The sequence below is a fragment of the Ovis aries genome, chromosome 11 (genome assembly GCF_016772045.2).
Source record: "Ovis aries strain OAR_USU_Benz2616 breed Rambouillet chromosome 11, ARS-UI_Ramb_v3.0, whole genome shotgun sequence".
NCBI classification, from domain to species: Eukaryota; Metazoa; Chordata; class Mammalia; order Artiodactyla; family Bovidae; genus Ovis; species Ovis aries.
The window spans coordinates 51,587,421-51,605,756 of NC_056064.1; the positions used below are offsets into that span (position 1 = coordinate 51,587,421).

Here is an 18,336-nt window from a genome sequence, read left to right on the forward strand (position 1 = left end):
AATCTGATTTGAATTATTGAGTGTTTCGAGACTTATTCTTGGTTCTGGGGCAGGCTGTGGTCTGTGAAGATGGATATCATCTCGGCCCTATTTTTAAGGCTCTGTGGGAAGGAGCCCAGACGCCACGGCACTTAAGGCTCCTGTGCAGCCTTCTGCAGGGCAGAGCCCCTGGGGGCAGGGGGAGAGGCAGGCAGGACATGCCACCCCCAAGCCCCCGCCCCATTCCCACTGCTTTCCTGCTCTCCCATGAATGACCCCAGCCAGCAGGCCCTCAGGCTCCACGTTGGCCCCCTTCAGTTGCTTCAATGCTACCCTCATCTTTCCAACCCCCCACATGAACCCCCAGCTTGGCCTACCCCTCCGAGATGCTCAGGGCTATATCCACACCCACCACCCTGGCGTGAGCCAGGGATCCCAGCAAGCTGCTGACATGTTCTCTTTCTTCCTCTCATCTCTGATATGGCCTTGGTGTGGCCAGGAGACAGGACCAAGGGACCAATGGGTCCGAGCACTGCTACATATTCTCTTCCTCCAGGCTGTACCTGAAGCTAGTCTCTTTAAAGTTCAGATGCCCACCCCACCCCCACCTCTACCCATAAGCCTTCCATGACAGGCTTAAGCCCCCACTTAGCCCACCCAATCTCTGCTATCCTTCAACTGCTTCGCCTGGAACCTCTGAGGTCAGGCCAGGATTTAGGTGGGGCCATAAATAGATTCTGATGGGGTGGGATTTATAGTCTTTGGGGCTTGTGGGAAGAGATGAAAGCCCTTGAAAGCAGAGCTAGGTTGAGTCCTGACTGTCTGAATCTTGCAGTGGACCCTGCCCTCCCACTCCTCACTCAAGCCAGGGGCACTACAGAGGCATTGTGAGGGTGGGGAGAGCACTCCTTAGAAAAACCACTCACTGCCAGACTGACTCAAACTGCTAAAATCGGTAAACAAAGTGGAAATACTACTAACTTTATAGAAATAGAAAATTTCACAAACAAGTGTATGCCACCAACACACTAGACAATCTGGATGAAATGGACAAATTCCTAGAAACACACAAACTATCAAGTGATTCAAGAACAGAAAATTTTCATAGACCGATAACAAAGAGATTGAATCAGTAATCAAAATCCTACCAACAAAGACAAGCGCAGGGCCAGATGGCTTCACTGTGATTTTACCAAAGGTTTAACAAGAACCAACACCAATCCTTTTCAGACTCTTCCGAAGAAGAAAAGAGGAGGGAGCACTTCCTAACTATTCTATGAAGCCAGTATTACCCTCATATCAAAGCCACACAAAGACATCACAAGATGAGAAAACTACAGACCAGTATCCCTTATGAATATAGATGTAAAAGCCCTCAACAAAATACTAGCAAATCAAATTCAGCAGCATAGTAAAAGGATTATACACTATGACCAAGAGGGATTTATTCCAAGATAAAATGCAAGAGTGGCTCAAAATATTAAAGTCAATCAATCTAATACATCACATTAACAGAATGAAGGAAAATGATCATTTCAAAGGTGCAGAAAAAACGTTTGATAAATCCAACAACCTTTCATGATAAAAACACAGAGAAACTAGGAATAGAAGGAACTTTCTCAAGCTGATAAAGGTTGAAAAACCCACAGCTAACATCATACTCTGTGGTGAAAGATTGAAAGCTTTTTCCCCCAAGATCAGGCACCCGTCTCTCTACCTCTGTAACAGATAGATTCAGATGGGAAAGGAAGAAATAAAACTTTCTCTGTTCGCATAAAACATGATCTTATACATACATACATACATACGCACACACACATTAGTGCTAATAAATGAGTACAGCAAAGTTGTCAGATATAAGATACAAAAATAGTTGTATTTTTATACACTTTCAATGGGCAATTCAAAAATAAAACAGTAGCATCAAAAACAATAAAATACTTAGTAATAAATTTTACCAAAGGAAGGACAAGATATGTTCAAGGAAAATCACAAAACATTGTTAAAAGTAATTAAAGAAGATATAAATAAGTGAAAAGATCCTGAGTTCAGTGACTGGAAGAGGTAATACTGTTAAGACAGCAGTGCTCTCCAAACTGATCAGTGCAATCACTATCATAATTCTAACTGCCTTTTGGTGGGGCGGGGGGGGGCCCGAAATGGATAAGCTGGTTCTAAAATTCATATGGAATTACAAAAGACCAAAATATCCGTATGCAAAAGTTACCTCAAAATGGGTCAAAGATCCAAATGAAAGTGCTGAAACTACAAAACTCTTGGAGGAAATTTTTGTGACATCAGATTAAGCAATGGTTTCATTGTTATGACACCAAAGCACAAGCAACAAATGAAAAACAGATAAACTGAACTTCATCAAATTTTAAAACCTTCACTCAAAGGACGCAATCAAGAAAATGAAAGGTGACGTCCCTGGCAGTTCAGTGGTTAAGACTCTGCATTTCAATGCAGGGGCTGTGGGTTTGATCCCTGGTTGATCCCAGGCTGTCCCTGCCTCTGACCACTAATGCCTCAGTGTGGAGCCCGGCTGCTGCTGTACACCCTCCATTCTTCATTCACTGGGAAATGACTGTGCCCCGCCGGCATGGACTCCACATGGATCCTCACACTCAGTCCCCGAACTGGATCAAACAAGTGCCTGGATCGCTGCAGGACACAGACCCGAGGCAGGAGGGGCACTGCCAGCACAAGGGAGTCAGAAGCTGCAGGTACAGAGGTGCAAGTTCCAGAGCCACAATATCCCAGAGCCTGGGGTGAGTGGGCAGATGGCCCAGGGCCTGCTAGGAAGGGTGGGGTGAGGTGGGGCTCCCTGTGCACCCCCGGCTGTGATGAGCAGGTATTTTTTCAGTCCCAGGACTGGGTGGACAGTGGAAGTGGAGGTGAGAAGAAAGATGTGCCAGTGTGGACATCTGGGGAGGACTGGAGATCAGAGTCTGGGACAGGCCTTCCTGCCTGCCGGAGTCCCCTTGGAGGTGCCTGTGGAACACGCCAGAAGTTGCTTGCCCAGCAGGCCTTTGAATGGAGACCACAAGCATGTGAGTGGCACCCAGCACAGGTGCCACTTGACCCTAGGAGGTCCTCTGTACCCAGAAGCCCCCCACCCTGGAATGGTCCTGTTTCCTACTGCAATGTCCTAACAATGGGCTTCAAGAGCAGAGGTTACGCAGAAGGGGGACAGTACCCTGCAAGCCCCAAACAGCTGGATGCCTTGCTCACTTGTCCCCTTTGCTTCTCCTAGGAGCCCAGGCCTGGAAGAGAGCTCCTTTCTCATCATGAATGAAAGGAGAGACACCAGAGCAGAGAACAGAGGGAGTGCTAAGACCTGAGGCTTCCCTGGGTTTCTGTGCCAGGCTGTCAAATCATGACAAACAGCTCCTTCTTGAGAGGCAGTATAAATGGCAAGAAAGGCCTTCAGAGATTCTTCACATCTCTCGGCAAAGATCCCAGAGTTCTTAGGGAACCTGGGGGACTGGGGGTGAGCTGGCAGGTGGAGGACTGGAGGCTGTGGGTGGAGCCGTGTGGCCTTCTGGGATTTAGCTCACACTGAGGGGCATGGCCGGTCAAGGGCCAGAGTCAGGGATGAGGCGGAGCTGCTTCCCAAGGTGGAGATGCCTTTTGAGGCTGGGCCTCTGGGTGAAGAGGCTGGCAGGGCAGAGTGCGTCAAGTTGGCAGGGATGGGGGAGAGCTATTGGCACTTGAACGCAGTGGGCTGCCCACCCTCACAGACCCTGGCCAGGACAACAGATGCCAACATCCACCCCTTCTGGCACCAGTTCCAGCCCTCCGCCTGGCACCCATCCCTTCAGCCTAAACTGTCCCTGTATGTCTCCTCCAAGCTCAGCCTCTTCCAGGCTAAGATGCAGCTCTTCTGCCCTTCTCCTGGCCCTGCATGTGCCAGAAGCAGACAGGCTGGAGACCAGCAGGGCAGCCAGGGGCCAAGCCCAACAGCAGCCACCCCAGTCTAGACCCTCCCTGGGCAAAGCAGGAGTGGCTCAGGTCGGCAGGGAGCTGGGTCCTGGTTTACAAGTGATCACGAAGTGAAAGCAGCATGTACACTCAGAGGAGCAGATGGGCCAGGAGAAGGTGTGGATGTATGCATAGTCTCGTAGCCATAAGCCCACCTGGGCACTTTCAGAACAAAACACAAAAACACCAGAAAACTCCCTGCGAACCTTGAATCCCTTCCTGTGCTCCTGGGAAATTAATGTCACGGGTTCTCTGGATCTGGTGCCCTGCCATGTGAGCTGTATTCCACTGAGCTTGCTCTGGGCCCCTAGGCCCCATGACTGCAGAAGGGGAAGGTGGCCACCCCAGTTCATCTGAGAATGGCTCTACCTGCTGCGTCCCCATGTCCTCGGGCATGGGTGCCCTACTTGTTCTGTAGGCCATTCCCTCAGTCCCCAAAGATGAGTTGGAGCAGAAAGCCCAGGAGTCTACCTGGCATCTAGCTCAGTGCCACCCCCAGCCCTTGCCCTACTGCCTCTGGGCTCCTGGGCCTAGGGGCTTCAGTTCTGGGCTTCAAGGAGCCCATCCTTACCTGCAGGCTCTTCTGAGACTCCTTGGGGGCACGCCTTTGGCCTTTGTGCCTCCTTGCTCCTGGTAATGACATCAAGAAATGACAGCATCAAACACCAGAGCCCTCCTCACTTCCCAGATGGTCTCTGGAAGCTGAGCCAACCTGGATCCTTAGGGGCTTGAGGACCCAGGTCAGAGGGCAAGGCAGATCCTGATGGCCAACCCCTACCACTGGGAGAGTTCAGGGGTCGCCCCTAGTCCTCAAAGCAGCTTAGCCAAGTGCAGGCCAGGAGGGGAAGGGAACACAGAGGAAACGCTGCGCTTGCCAAGGGCTCCGAGCAGGAGAGGACAGGCCTGACATGGGAGCTGCCGGCTGCCACCTCATTGCCTCAGTTTCCTCATCTGCGAAGTGAGCACAGTGCTTGTCTTATGGAAGTGCTGTCAGGATTAAGCAAGCAGCTCCTGCACACACACAGCACGATGAGAATTAATGTGTACCACACAGGTGAGGGAACAGGCCTGGAGAGAGCAAACAACACAGCTGGTGCAGAACCAGGTTGTGAGCTGAGACCATCTGACTCCCTTGCCCTTTCTGTGGAACCCAAGGGCCTCACAGACAAATGGACCAAGGTAAGCTGGGGGCTGCCAGGGTGGGAGGTAAGCAGTGGACTGTGAGGGTTTCTGGAGAGTTCACACTGAACATGGAGTCCACACTGGTGCCCAGCATTCTCTCCTGTCCCCTCAGGAACTTTGTGTCTGCTGCCTGGCCCTGCATGTCTGGCCTGAGCTGCAGCATCACAACTGAGAGAGGCCCAGCCACCAGAAATGGCCCCACGTGGGCATGACCCAGCCAGCCCAACACTCACCTCCCTGACTGCGGGGCAGGGACCCCTTGGACTTCCTGGGTCCTGCGGATGTAGTCTCGGGAGCGGATGTCAGCCTGGGGAGGAGGGCTAGAGTGAGAGGCGGTAGCTGGGGTCCCATGCTGGCCTCTGGACCAGTCCTCACCCAGAAGGGTGGCCTCTCCTGGGAAAGCCCACAGGGGCCTGACCTTCAGGACAAGCAGCAGCAGCCCCATCATGTGTGGGTGCCAGGATGCCCAGGCCCTCTGGTCAAGGTGCTTGATGGCCTAAGGGAATCAGCTGGGTGCCCCACTCCTGTTTCAGCTGGCTTTCAGTGGGCTTATAGCTTGTGCTTCCCTGTATGTTTTGCTTGAGCTGATGTTTTTTCCTGCTAAAACTCTCTTCTCTGAAGGTTATCCTCAGCCCAGCTTGTCTGTCCCCACTTTTGGTTCATCTGGCTCTCTAGGTAGCGTTGGAGAAGGAAATGGCCACTCCAGTATTGTTGCCTAGAGAATTCCATGGACTGACACTACAGTCCATGGGTTGCAAAGAGTCAGACACGACTAAGCGACTAATGCTTAACGCTGGGTAGTGTTAGCTGTTAACTCTGTCTGTGGGGAAGTGTCTGGAAAGTTCTGCAGAGTCACCAGAATCAAAGGGAGCTTGTGGGTCACAGGCTGGTATCAGACACATCCTGGAGAGAAGCGATCAGGCCTGAGAGGGGCCCCCAGAAACCTTCCACTTGGGTTCTCCCACTGACTGACCCCCTTCCAGGGGGCCTGGCCTCAGGGAGGCCCCTGATCCCACCTCCAATGGGCTTAGCCCCACTTTGGGCCACAAGACTACGGGACACAACAGCTAATCCTCCTGACTGCTTCTATTTCAGAGTGAACGGGCAAGTGGGCAGGGTGGGCAGCAGGGTATCCAGGTGGGAAAGGCCCTGGAGACGTGAGGCAGTACCACCTCCCTTCCCCTAAAGCAGCCTGGCCTGGCCAGGGGACAAAGGGCCTGTGACCAACGGAGCCGGCCTTAAACCCCTCTCTCAGCTTCTCCTCTGAGCTTCCAGAATTAAGTCAGGAGGGCAAAAGGTACACAGGTGAGTGGGCCCAGGAAGAAGATAGATCAAGAGATGGCCAGTGCCACTGGAAGGAACCCCACCCCCTTTCCTGGAAGCAACAGGGTGGGTGGGCTCCTGGATGCAGATGTTTGATTTTTCTCAAGAGTACACACACAGTGTTGCCCACCTCTGAGGGGCTGATGGCACTTTATGGGGTATCCCCCCACCTGCAAGGACACAGTGATCATCCACTCTGGGGCAAGGAGAGAGGTAGATGGACAAAGACCTGCCCATAGTACCAGCTCAGTGGAGTCTCTGGTTCTGAGAGCCTGGGAAGAAATCTTCTGTCTTCGTTCCCAGCCCCACTCCTGCCCCAACCTCTGCCGACAAGGTTGCACAGGTGGGTGGGAATGGGACAGGAAAGGTTTTCTGGGGCCAGGACACATGCCACAAGCTTGAGAACCTATGCATTTACAAACCCTGTGTGGGGAGGGAGGGAGTGAGGCTGAGGCTGTGGGCTCAGCACGTCTACCTGGAAGTCACCCTAGGAGCCTAGGCTCTGTGGAGCCCTTGGAGCTGCCGGCGTGGGCTTCAACAGTCGTGTGCATGCTACTGCTGCCACCTGGAGGCCACCCTGTACACCAGCAGCCGGGAGGCCCCAAACCCCAGGCTCTTGGGGTATGCAAAGCAGCTGGTGCTGAGCTGAGAGACTGGGTGGGCCCTCGGCCAGGTTGCCTCCAGCTGATGCAGCACAGGCCACAGACCTTGCTGGGAAGGCAAATCTGACAGAGTTCCCTCCCAAATCACACTCAAAGCCCTGTGGTAAACCTGAAGACCTGTCGCAACGCGCACCGGCTTCCACCTGCTCCCCCAGGCCAGGGCTCCTGCCATATATTCCCCTTAGTTTCTGGGCATCAAACTCCTTCCTGCCCTACAGTCTTTGTAAATGCTGATCCTCGGGCCTGGACTGCTCTTGCCCTCCCTCTTCCAGCAGGCCTCTCCCTGAAGGCAGCTTCCCACAGATCCTCGACTCACGGGCTTCCAGGAACTTGTACCCGCTGGGTACCTCCTTGTGGCCAAGATAGCAAGGTGGCCCAAGGGCATCTTGCATAAGGTTCTATCTCCTGCACAGCAGACCAAGCTTTTTCTTGGCTGGGCCAACTTGTCCATGAGAATTCTGATCCCCTTTGGCCTCGAGTTGGCGCTACGTGCCTGGTGTGGCCTGATTGGCATTTCTGGCACAAGTCTTCCTCAGCTGTGCCCAGTGGCCCTGCAGGGGCCCCCCAGCCGAGGACAGCTGCTCCCTCCCAGGCCAGCCGGGCAGCTTGGGCCCTCAGGGGCCTGGCATTTGAGCTGACATCAGCTGATTCACCCAGTGACCCAGGGTGCAGGAGGCTGAGAAGCTGAACACAGGGCCAGGCAGGGCAGGGCTCCAGGATGAGTCCTGGGAACTCTGTACCTTCCAGGCCCCTCTCCTCCCCTCCAGGGCCCAATGTGACCCAAACAGACTCTCCCACAGGTGCCTGTGGCAAGCTCTTAAGCCCAAGGGCACAGGAAAAGTAGGTGCTATGCGCTAGCCCACCCACCTGGCAGCCCACTCACCTGGCGCACGGGCTCCGGGATCCGAAACTTGCAGCAGCTGTGGGTCAGGCGCACAGCTGCCTCCAGGCTTATCTTGTGGCCCACAGAGACATAGAGGGGCTTGGTGCTGTGGTCGTGGCTCCTCAGGGCCTGTGACAGAGAGGGTAAGGTCAGGGTGCTGGGCAAGCTTTGTGGGTGAGAGGATTGACACATCTCAGCTGGCGGGCAGGGGCTTGGGGGACTGGTGGCACCTTCAGGGCACCTTCCTGCTGCTTCTCTTGGGGACAGGATAGGGCCAGTGAGGACACAGAGGCCTCCTCAGCACAGTTTTGGAGAGGAGGAAGTAAAGATGCAGGGTCAGCCAGAGTGGCAAGGTCTGGGGTACACACATTACATGGTGCTAACCCAGGGCCCAGCTGAGGGGTCTGCCTCAGCAGGGCAGAGACCCCTGGCCACTTACCCTGCCTAGGATGGTCCCGGAGCCTCCCATCAGAGGAAATGAGTCTCCTCCAGCCTTTAGGAGCTGTATCTGGAAAACAGAGGAGAAAAAAAAAAAAAAACTTGGAGAATACCTTTTTTGGTGAAGGGCTGAAGGCAAGCCTGCTCATTTTCAAACCATGAGCAGTTGCTGAGCAAGGAGATGGAAGGGCCCATCCCGTGAGTGGATCCTGCTTCCAGGCACCACCTACGGCACTGTCCCACCCTGACAAGATGCTCTCCTCTCAACCCTGCAGCAGAGACGGGGCAGTAGCCCACCCACTGCTGGGGGTGAGGAAGCGCCAGGATGGTGTACACACAGGGCCACAATCTGCTCGAGGCTGCTTATTTCCTGCTGCTTTCTCTCCTGCTACAAATTTGAGCACTTCTGATTCAGTCTGACACTCTTTCTCAGGTGGTAGGGATTGGCTCGCTGAGTGGGTCAGGAGCCCCTGTCAACTCAACACACACATGCTCCACTCAGGCATGGGGAGCTGGAAGGATAGGACAGACACAACTGATCCCTGCTCCCAGTCGGCTGTCCAGGTGGGTGAGCCATGCATGTCATTGTCCCCCTCTGGAAAGGGTCCCAGAGGACGGGATGCCCCAGGCAGGTAGGTGCCCCAGTTCCACGTGGGAGGAAAAGCACGGAACGTTGCACAGGCCCCGAATGCCCAGTACCTACAGGCTCTGCTCCCAGTGGGCGCCACAGCAGCACGCAGGTCAAGGTGGACAGAGCAGGAGAGGCAAACGTGTGCCCAGAGGCTAGGAGAGGAGTTCCAGGTCTCCAGAGATGGCCCACCACCCACGAGCAACTCTGGTCTCCTCATTCTGGCCAGTGACCCAGGATGGGAAGAGAGTGTCTCAGTGGAGCCGGCTCACAGCTGGGCAGTCTGTGTCCCGCGCCACACAGGCCCCCTCACCTTCTCCTTGTGCAGAGCATTGTTCTCGAGCCCGTCCACCTGCAGGAGTTTCTTGGCCACCCCGATGCAAGGCAGGTCTGTGAGGACACCAAGGTGGCAGGCCACCCCAAAACCTGCAGGGGCAAAGGAAGATGAGGCTGGGGCAGTGAGCCCAGCAGTCAGGAATCAGGGTGGGGGACACACTAGAGCCTCACCGAGCTTCCCATCAGTGGAGGCCTGTTGGTGGGCAAGGACTGGGGTTACAGGCTTCAGAGCCCCACCTTGACCTTGAATCTGGCCCTCTTCCCCAACTTCCCAGCTGGCAGGCTGGATGGATGCCTCCCTCCATCTGACTAGATTAGGAGCCTAATTACAATTAACATGCTCACACATTTCACTAGCTTATCCTTTCATTTTCTGGCACCTTCCATCCTCCCCTCCGTTTGTGGCTACCTTCAGGCCTCTGGGTCTCTGCCCTAACTGCCCCAGCTCTTTGGGGTTCCTGCCAGGAGGCCAGGGTAACAGTGACTGGGGTCAAGGCCCAGGGCTGGCCTGCTGGTCCTGCACTAGCATCCAGGGTGGCTCTGGGCCCACAGGCTCCCAGGGCAGGGACTGAAAACACAATGCCAACCCTCCTCGACTCCCTCTGCTGCCTGACCTCCAGCTTTATATCTGAGGGTATGACAGCCCCTTCCCCTTGGTGGTTTTCTCCTGGGTCAAAGTTCCCCTGTGTCGGTGGGGCACATGTGTCCGTTCCTGCTTGGTTTCAGGCAAGGGTCTGCCTAGGACACAGGGCAGGTCGCCAGTGGGACAGGCTAGCTGAGCTCCAAGTGGTAAAAGTGAAAGTGTTAGTTGCTCAGTTGTGTCTTACTCTTTGCAACTTCATGGACTGCAGCCTGCCAGGCTCCTCAGTCCATGGAATTCTCCAGGCAAGAATACTGGTGTGGGTTGACATTCCCTTCTCCAGGAGATCTTCCCAACCCAGAGATCAAACCCAGGTCTCCTGCACTGCAGGCAGATTCTTCACCACCTGAGCCACCAAGGAAGCCCCAGCTGAGCTCAAGGTCTACGACTTTTGGTAGCACTGTGTCCAAACTGGGTGGTGGTGCCTGAGCTGGGCCAGCACACGTAGTGGAGACAAGCAGGAAAGAGGTAGGGGTGGAGAGAAGCAGGGGCTCTTTACTAGGGGGTCTTGACAAGGAAAGCAAAACCAGGAGTTGCAGGGCCAGGCTAGGGAGCAGAGGGCCCATGGCCTGGTGCAGGCGACTGCCCCCTTCAGGTCCCTCTCCTGCAACCCTCCTGGGCCGTCTTGAGAGCAGGATTACCTCGGTGGTGCAGCACCCCATTTCCATCCACAAAAAGGACCTGGAAGAGCCACAGGGGAAAGTCACAGTCAGCTGAAGCACCTCACGTCCATCAGGCCAGGGCATCCCAGAGCAAGAGGAGGGACCCAGTTCTTTGGGTCTTATCCCTCTTGGGGCAAAAGCACTTCTCCAGGAAGTTCATGGAACCTCTCCCTGCAATGGGGCAAGGCCTGAGGAGGGCCTTCCCTCCAGCCCACTGAGGTACTTACCTGGGGCATGAGGCAGGGTTCCCTCTGCCGAAGCTGCTGCACTGCGTCCACCAGGAAAGGCAACTCTCGGAAGGCCAGGAAGCCCGAAACATAGGGGGCTGTCAGGGTCACCATTCGGCAGTCCTCATACAGCACCTGCACCAGGCACCCGGTCACCAGGCACCCGGCCACCAGGCATGCTCGGCCCCAGGCACCTCCCCCTGCCCGCCCTCAGCCCTCATCTGTCAATCCTTATCACTCCATCTCCCAGGCACACCCCCAAGTCCCCCCTTCCCTTCCTCAGTATCTAGGGACACGTGATCCACCCTACAGGTGGGTTGTGGGGATTCAAATGCTGCCATTTCAAAGGCACTGGCCACACCTGGTCTGTACCAGGCCCTCCTCAGGCTGCCTCCTTTGTTAAGTCAGAGCTGCTGTCTTCCTGCTCACCCTGCTGCCAGCCCGTCTGGAGGCTCACAGAAGACCAAGCACAAGAAGAACCTGTGAATAAGGATGCCAGCGTCTCCTGAGATGGAGCCTTGGGGAAGAAAAGGCCAGGTCTTCATAGAGGCTACACAGCAAGAAGGGCAACTCTTGCTTTATGAAAAGAGAGTGCAAATATTTCAGACAAAGGACAGGCATGATCTGAGAGGCAGTCTTGAAGAGAACTAGATCCTTAGAGACTGGAGAATCCAAAAGGAAAAATTCTGAGGTTGCAATTGCAAATAACCCGAGAGAGAGAGGGGGGTTACCCCCGGAGATGTGCTAAAAGGCCTGGCTGATGCTGGGAGTAGGGGCCAGAGGTCTGAGGCAGACCTGCTGGGGACCATCCAGTTTTCACATGCTCTGGCAGACTGTTCTTCAAACTCAAAGTCCTACCACAGCATGGAAGAGGGGCTCCTGTTCCCACTTCATTAGAATGGTAAAGGGCCTGCTCAGAGCACAGGATGGCATCCCTAAGTCCTTTAACCTTGAGTTTTCATCAGAGCCAGACCTGCTTGAGGCAGAGAACGTTTCCCACTAAGCACACTTCTCCAGAAACCTCGGATGTCCTGGATTGTTACTAGCCACCCCCACCCCGATCTCTTGGTGACAGCTTTCAAAATCATACTTTCACCTCTCCCTCTAAGCTGGGTCATAACGGCATGTCCAAGTGAAGGGATTACAATATTAAGGAAGGGCTTGTTCTTCCAATATTTTTATCAGTGATTCACAGGAGACTCATAAAACTGCCAGTGATTTAGACTGGGCAGGGTCCAGGTGGATGACAGACTGAAGAATTCAATTCCCAGTGACCCCAGCAGGCTGGAGTGCTGAACCCCATGCAACAGAATGACTCTTCACAGGGACACAGGGGAAGTGTGGCCTGAGTTCCCGTAGGCTGATGGTGGCTGCTTATGTCTGAATCTCTCTGAATAAGTTCCAGAAACCAGAGATCCACAGAAGAGGAGATAAACCTCCCCTGGCCCCATGCCCACGTAACCAGGAGACGACATAGTACAATCATCAGTGTGCACCTACATGTGGAAATAAACAGCCCAGATTCACAGAGCCAGCTCCAGGCCCCGCACTGGGAAGGCAGGTGGGGATGGGGCAAGGGCAAGGGGTGTGGCAGGGCCTACTGGTTGGGAGCCTGATGGAATGAGATCTGGGGGTCAGCCTTGGCCTTAGGGGACTCAGGGAGAAGACAGTGAGGACAGAAATGTAAGCTCCTTTGGAAACAAGAGTATCAAAGAATCAGAAGACACATTGGCCATCTTTGCTTCAGAAAAGAACACCATTTATTAACATGACTACACGTCACAGTTCAAGACTTAAGAAACCCAATGAACCACCCACACCCCCAGCCCTTGAGTTTCCTCTTTAAATATAACTTACAAGTCAACAGAGAGGCTGTACACAAAAACTACAAGAACTCAGAAGGCAATGATCAATGCTTTTGAGCTGATGAAATGCTGCCCCCAATCAGTTGTGCATCAGAGGGAAATTAACAGAGCACAACCTGGCAGAAATAAAAACAGAACCATAAAAAAACCTGGCAAGTTAGAAAACCCAGCATATGTATGATTGAAAAAGAGAAACAAAACTGTGGAGCTGAAATAATAAATAGAACTAACACTTAAAAGCACAATCTAAGAAACGTTCCCAAAATAAAAAGTGATCTGACCCCACACATTGAAAGACCCAACTGGGAACTCGGGGAAACACGTAAGAGCCAACTCAAGATGTATCTTAGTGGAAAAAAAGTAAACAGGCAACATACTGGAACCCCCTCAACAAAAAAAATCCTCACAGCAATCATCTACTGGCAACAGTAATTATTAAACATAAAATATGTCAAAGTCTTACAGATCAGAGAACACATTTTAGAGATTAAGGACCACTGGGGAAATGTGTTATGGAAGGGGTGATGGAATTATGTATGTGCATTCTAAGGTGTGATGACGACACCGCTGGTATGCAGAAAAATGTCACTCTAGGACAAGTCTGCTGAGCTCTCACAAGCTCTGGGAGACACTCCTGAATCTCAGCATGCACACAGAGAAGACCGCAAAACCAGCTGAATCTTTAGAGGGAATACAGGTGTTCAATGTGTTATTTCAACTTTTCAGTATGTGTGCACATTCTCAAGTTACAAATCTGGGACAGGGAAAAATCAATTGTGTAGTTAGCACGTGGGCATGATCTGGACGGTCCATAACCTCTGTGAAGATCTGCAAGTTTCAACCTAAGCTAGCATCAGGCTCACCAATGGATGAACCAAACAGCTGAACTGCACTTGAGGTACTCAATTCAGTTCTGGGTGCTGGATATAAAAACGAGCCCTGCTTACTGCAGGCGGGCCAGAGGGCCAGCAGCAAGAGAAGGAGCTGGGAATCACCCCAGTGAGACTCAGAAGAACACACAATGGTCTTCAAATAGGAGGGTTTTCAGAGAAGGGCAGGAAAAGTTTGTCCTGTACTCTGCACCAGAAAGCAGAAAACAAGTAAATTTCAGCTCTATGTGGAAAAGAACATGCTCTTCCAATGATGGAATGGGCTCTGTGTGAGGCCACAATTTGTCAGGCACGATGAGAAGAGTTTCTGGCTGTGTGAATGGCAGAAGAGAGACTCTCAGCCTGGGTTTGCTATGGAATCACAGGAAGGATTGTCAAAAAAAAAAGCAAAAACAGTAAATGGAGAGGGGCCCGGGAATCTTTTTTTTAACAACTTTATTGAGATATAATTTGCTACCATAAAATTACTTGAAGAGTATAATTCAACCATTTCTGGTATTTAGAGAGTCATTCAACAATTGCCATAATCTAACGTTAGAACATTTTAATCTCTCCTAGATAATTCTTATACTCAGTAACAGTTACCCTCCATCTCAATCGCTAGCCCTTGGCAACCACAACACTACTTGCTACAGATTTGCCTACAATACTCTACAGATCTGCCTATGAAATCTTATTTCTAAACACACTTCCAGGTGATTCTGATTGCACAGAATCATAGACAGGCATTTGGGAGCCACTGGACCAGACTCTTATAAGAGCATTCCTTAGACTAAGCACCCATAGCATAGGATGGCAAATGCTGACTACATCCAAGTGCTGGGGGTTCTGAAAAAAAATACAGTATAACCCTACTCTTGAGAACCTACAGACGGTGGGAAAAATAACTTCTTTTCTTTGAGATGGGTCGGGAACATCCCCTAGAGAAGGAAATGGCAACCCACTCCACTATTCTTGTCTGGGAAATCCCATGGACAGCGGAACCTGGCAGGCTAGAGTCCATGGGGTTGCAAAGAGGCAGATACGACTTGGCAACTAAACAAGGAGAGACTCTTCAAAATGATTACTGCAATGAAGGGGAGTTGACGACTGTAATAGGGAGAGTGCTCTGCTAATAGGCTGTAAGATCTGAGAGGATCTCTTAAATCAGTAACTTTAATACAGTGTGAGAAGTACTGTAAGAACACATGCAAAACAGAGACCTAGGATAAGAAGATGATTAATTCTGTAGGTAGAGAAAGGTACAGAGCGACAGGAACAACTGAATTGAAAAATGAGAAGCTGTCCTAAGAATTAACAGTAGCTTAGCATTTACTTTTTGAGGGCTTACCACATGCCCGTTATGTTAATTGCTTTCCATGCATGATCTCAATTATTCCTCACCAAACTCTGAGTCAGGTATTAATATATTTCTGCTAAATTTTGACTAAAAGCTCTTCGAGTAAAGTGCAAAGACACTGAGGCAGGAAGACGGCAGCTTTGGGAGCAGGCAGAGGAGCACGGAGGGGGAAATGCTGAAGCTGCAGAGCAGAAGTTTCTTTGTCAAGCTCTTCTTCAGCCAAGGCTTTCTGAGCTGTTGACTCCAAAGGAATGGTGGGTGCACTGTTCATTCATTCACATATATATTTGAGCATCTTCTATGTGCCAGGCATCAAGCTAAGCGCCAAGGCTACAACTGGTGTGCAAGAGAGTACAGTTTCTACTATTGTGGAGTTTACATTCTGGTGCAGGAGACACACAGGCCAATTCTATCCCAGGTGATAAAGAGGAATGAGAGGATCCTGGGAGCAACTCCTGGTCTTCTAGGATGAGGTGGAGGGCTTACTGGAGGACCTAAGAGACCAGGAGGAGTTAGCCACATGAAAAATATTCCAGGAGAGGAAACATCACTGCAAAGGTCAGGCAGGCAGATACAGCATGGAGTACTTGAGGAAGCTGAAGTCCTCCAGAATGGGAAGTGGGTGATGAACGTGGGTGGTGGCCAGAGGTGAACCTACTGTGAGTTACATTAAGCAGGGGTCAGATCATGAAGAGCCTTTATGCCTTGATCAGTTCAGTTCAGTCGCTCAGTCGTGTCCGACTCTTTGCAACCCCATGAATCGCAGCATGCCAGGCCTCCCTGTCCATCACCATCTCTCGGAGTTCACTCAGACTCACATCCATAGAGTCCGTGATGCCATCCAGCCATCTCATCCTCTGTCGTCCCCTTCTTCTCCTGCCCCCAATCCCTCCCAGCATCAGAGTCTTTTCCAGTGTCAACTCTTCGCATGCGGTGGTCAAAGTACTGGAGCTTCAGCTTTAGCATCATTCCTTCCAAAGAAATCCCAGGGCTGATCTCCTTCAGAATGGACTGGTTGGATCTCCTTGCAGTCCAACGGACTCTCAAGAGTCTTCTCCAACACCACAGTTCAAAATGGCAAGCCACTTCAGTATTCTTGCCTTGAGAACCTCATGAACAGTATGAAAAGGCAAAATGATAGGATACCGAAAGAGGAACTCCCCAGGTCAGTAGGTGCCCAATATGCTACTGGAGATCAGTGGAGAAATAACTCCAGAAAGAATGAAGGGATGGAGCCAAAGCAAAAACAATACCCAGTCGTGGATGTGACTGGTGATAGAAGCAATATCCGATGCTGTGAAGAACAATATTGCATAGGAACCTGGAATGTCAGGTCCATGAATCAAGGCAAATTGGAAGTGGTCAAACAAGAGATGGCAAGAGTGAATCTCGACATTCTAGGAATCAGCCAACTACAATGGACTGGAATGGGTGAATTTAACTCAGATGACCATTATATCTACTACTGCGGGCAGGAATCCCTCAGAAGAAATGGAGTAGCCATCATGGTCAACAAAAGAGTCCGAAATGCAGTACTTGGATGCAATCTCAAAAACAACAGAATGATCTCTGTTCGTCTCCAAGGCAAACCATTTAATATCACCGTAATCCAAGTCTATGCCCCAACCAGTAATGCTGAAGAAACTGAAGTTGAATGGTTTTATGAAGACCTATAAGACCTTTTAGAAATAACACCCAAAAAAGATGTCCTTTTCATTACAGGGGACTGGAATGCAAAAGTAGGAAGTCAAGAAACACCTGGAGTAACAGGCAAATTTGGCCTTGGAATGCGGAATGAAGCAGGGCAAAGACTAATAGAGTTTTGCCAAGAAAATGCACTGGTCATACCAAACATCCACTCCCAACAACACAAGAGAAGACTCTACACATGGACATCACCAGATGGTCAACACCGAAATCAGATTGATTATATTCTTTACAGCCAAAGATGGAGAAGCTCTACACAGTCAACAAAAACAAGACCGGGAGCTGACTGTGGCTCAGATCATGAACTCCTTATTACCAAATTCAGACTTAAATTGAAGAAAATAGGGAAAACCACTAGACCATTCAGGTATGACCTAAATCAAATCCCTTATGATTATACAGTGGAAGTGAGAAATAGATTGAAGGGCCTAGATCTGATAGATAGACTGCCTGATGAACTATGGAATGAGGTTCGTGACATTGTACAGGAGACAGGGATCAAGACCATCCCCATGGAAAAGAAATGCAAAAAAGCAAAATGGCTGTCTGGGGAGGCCTTACAAATAGCTGTGAAAAGAAGAGAGGCAAAAAGCAAAGGAGAAAAGGAAAGATATAAGCATCTGAATGCAGAGTTCCAAAGAATAGCAAGAAGAGATAAGAAAGCCTTCTTCAGCAATCAATGCAAAGAAATAGAGGAAAACAACAGAATGGGAAAGACTAGAGATCTCTTTATGCCTTGTTAGTGTTATTTTTATTTACTATGCGATCACAGGATGGGCACTTAAGTGTTTTAACTGGACTAGGTGGTGACTGCTCACATTTGCTTTTTAGGAAAACTGCTCCGTTGGCAGCATGGAGAAAGGACCCAGGAAAGATTCCACCTGTCACCTACTTAAGAGGTGACAGTGGTACAGCCAAGAAGGGGCAGCAGCGATAAAGACAAGGGGACAGACTCCAGTGATTTTAGGTGGTGGAAAAAATGTAGTTAGTGTGCGACCAGCTGAGGGGTATGGGAAGACAGAGATTTCTAGCGTCTTGGGCAACTTGAGTGTATGTTGCTGTAGGTTCCTGAGATGGGGAGCAAAAGATGACTGCCAAACTTGGAGATATGAGTTAATTTGGATTTAGGTCACAGAATCTAGTCAGTTTTTGTTCCCCTCCTCTTTTCTTCAAAAGCTTTCCAATTTATTAGTGAACTCCCACAAGAGGAGAAGCGGGGTTCTACTCTGGCACTGTTCCCTGTCCAGAGTCCCGCCTCTCTCACTAACGCACAAGGGAACGCAGCTGTGCGGCCCCTGGCCAGAGTCCCCTAGGGGTTACCTCAAGCTCTGGGTAGCTGAGCACCACCAGGGAGGCGCAGGCGCTGCCACTGTCGTCTTTCACAAAAGACACGTCCACGCCCCCGACCCTCTGCAGGCCTGAGAAGGCGGGGTCCCGTTGCCAAGCCTCCGTGTCCAGGTCCACAACACGGGCCTTCAACGAGGCTTGCTCCCTGAGAGTAGAAACAGGTCCAGCGGTCCGCCCAGCCCAGAAACCCCGCACCCCGCGGTCCAGCTGCGGCCGCCCTCATGTGGATTCCAGGCCCGGGAGT

At 51.4% G+C, this 18,336-nt stretch overlaps 1 protein-coding gene across 22 annotated transcripts in view; it reads right to left on the reverse strand.

The window, feature by feature from the left end:
* The window catches only part of ENDOV (endonuclease V), a 103,344-nt gene that overhangs the window by 84,739 nt on the left and 269 nt on the right, over window positions 1-18,336 (reverse strand). For 8 of the 22 annotated variants that reach the window (XR_009595619.1, XR_006061390.2, XM_027974248.3 and 5 more), the window contains exons 2-9: window positions 18,066-18,237; window positions 10,945-11,079; window positions 10,697-10,736; window positions 9,393-9,505; window positions 8,453-8,521; window positions 8,014-8,142; window positions 5,379-5,452; window positions 4,535-4,593 (exon numbers count right to left, since the gene is read on the reverse strand). Coding sequence is in view for 19 of the 22 variants with exons in the window: in XM_027974248.3 (XP_027830049.1) it covers window positions 4,535-4,593; window positions 5,379-5,452; window positions 8,014-8,142; window positions 8,453-8,521; window positions 9,393-9,505; window positions 10,697-10,736; window positions 10,945-11,079; window positions 18,066-18,237 (791 nt within the window). In the remaining 3 variants the exon portion in view is untranslated. Of the gene's footprint in view, window positions 1-1,836; window positions 3,010-4,534; window positions 4,594-5,378; window positions 5,453-8,013; window positions 8,143-8,452; window positions 8,522-9,392; window positions 9,506-10,696; window positions 10,737-10,944; window positions 11,080-11,305; window positions 18,238-18,336 lie in introns of those variants that run through there. The other 14 variants (XR_009595620.1, XM_060395794.1, XM_042256778.2 and 11 more) reach the window with 7 other exon arrangements.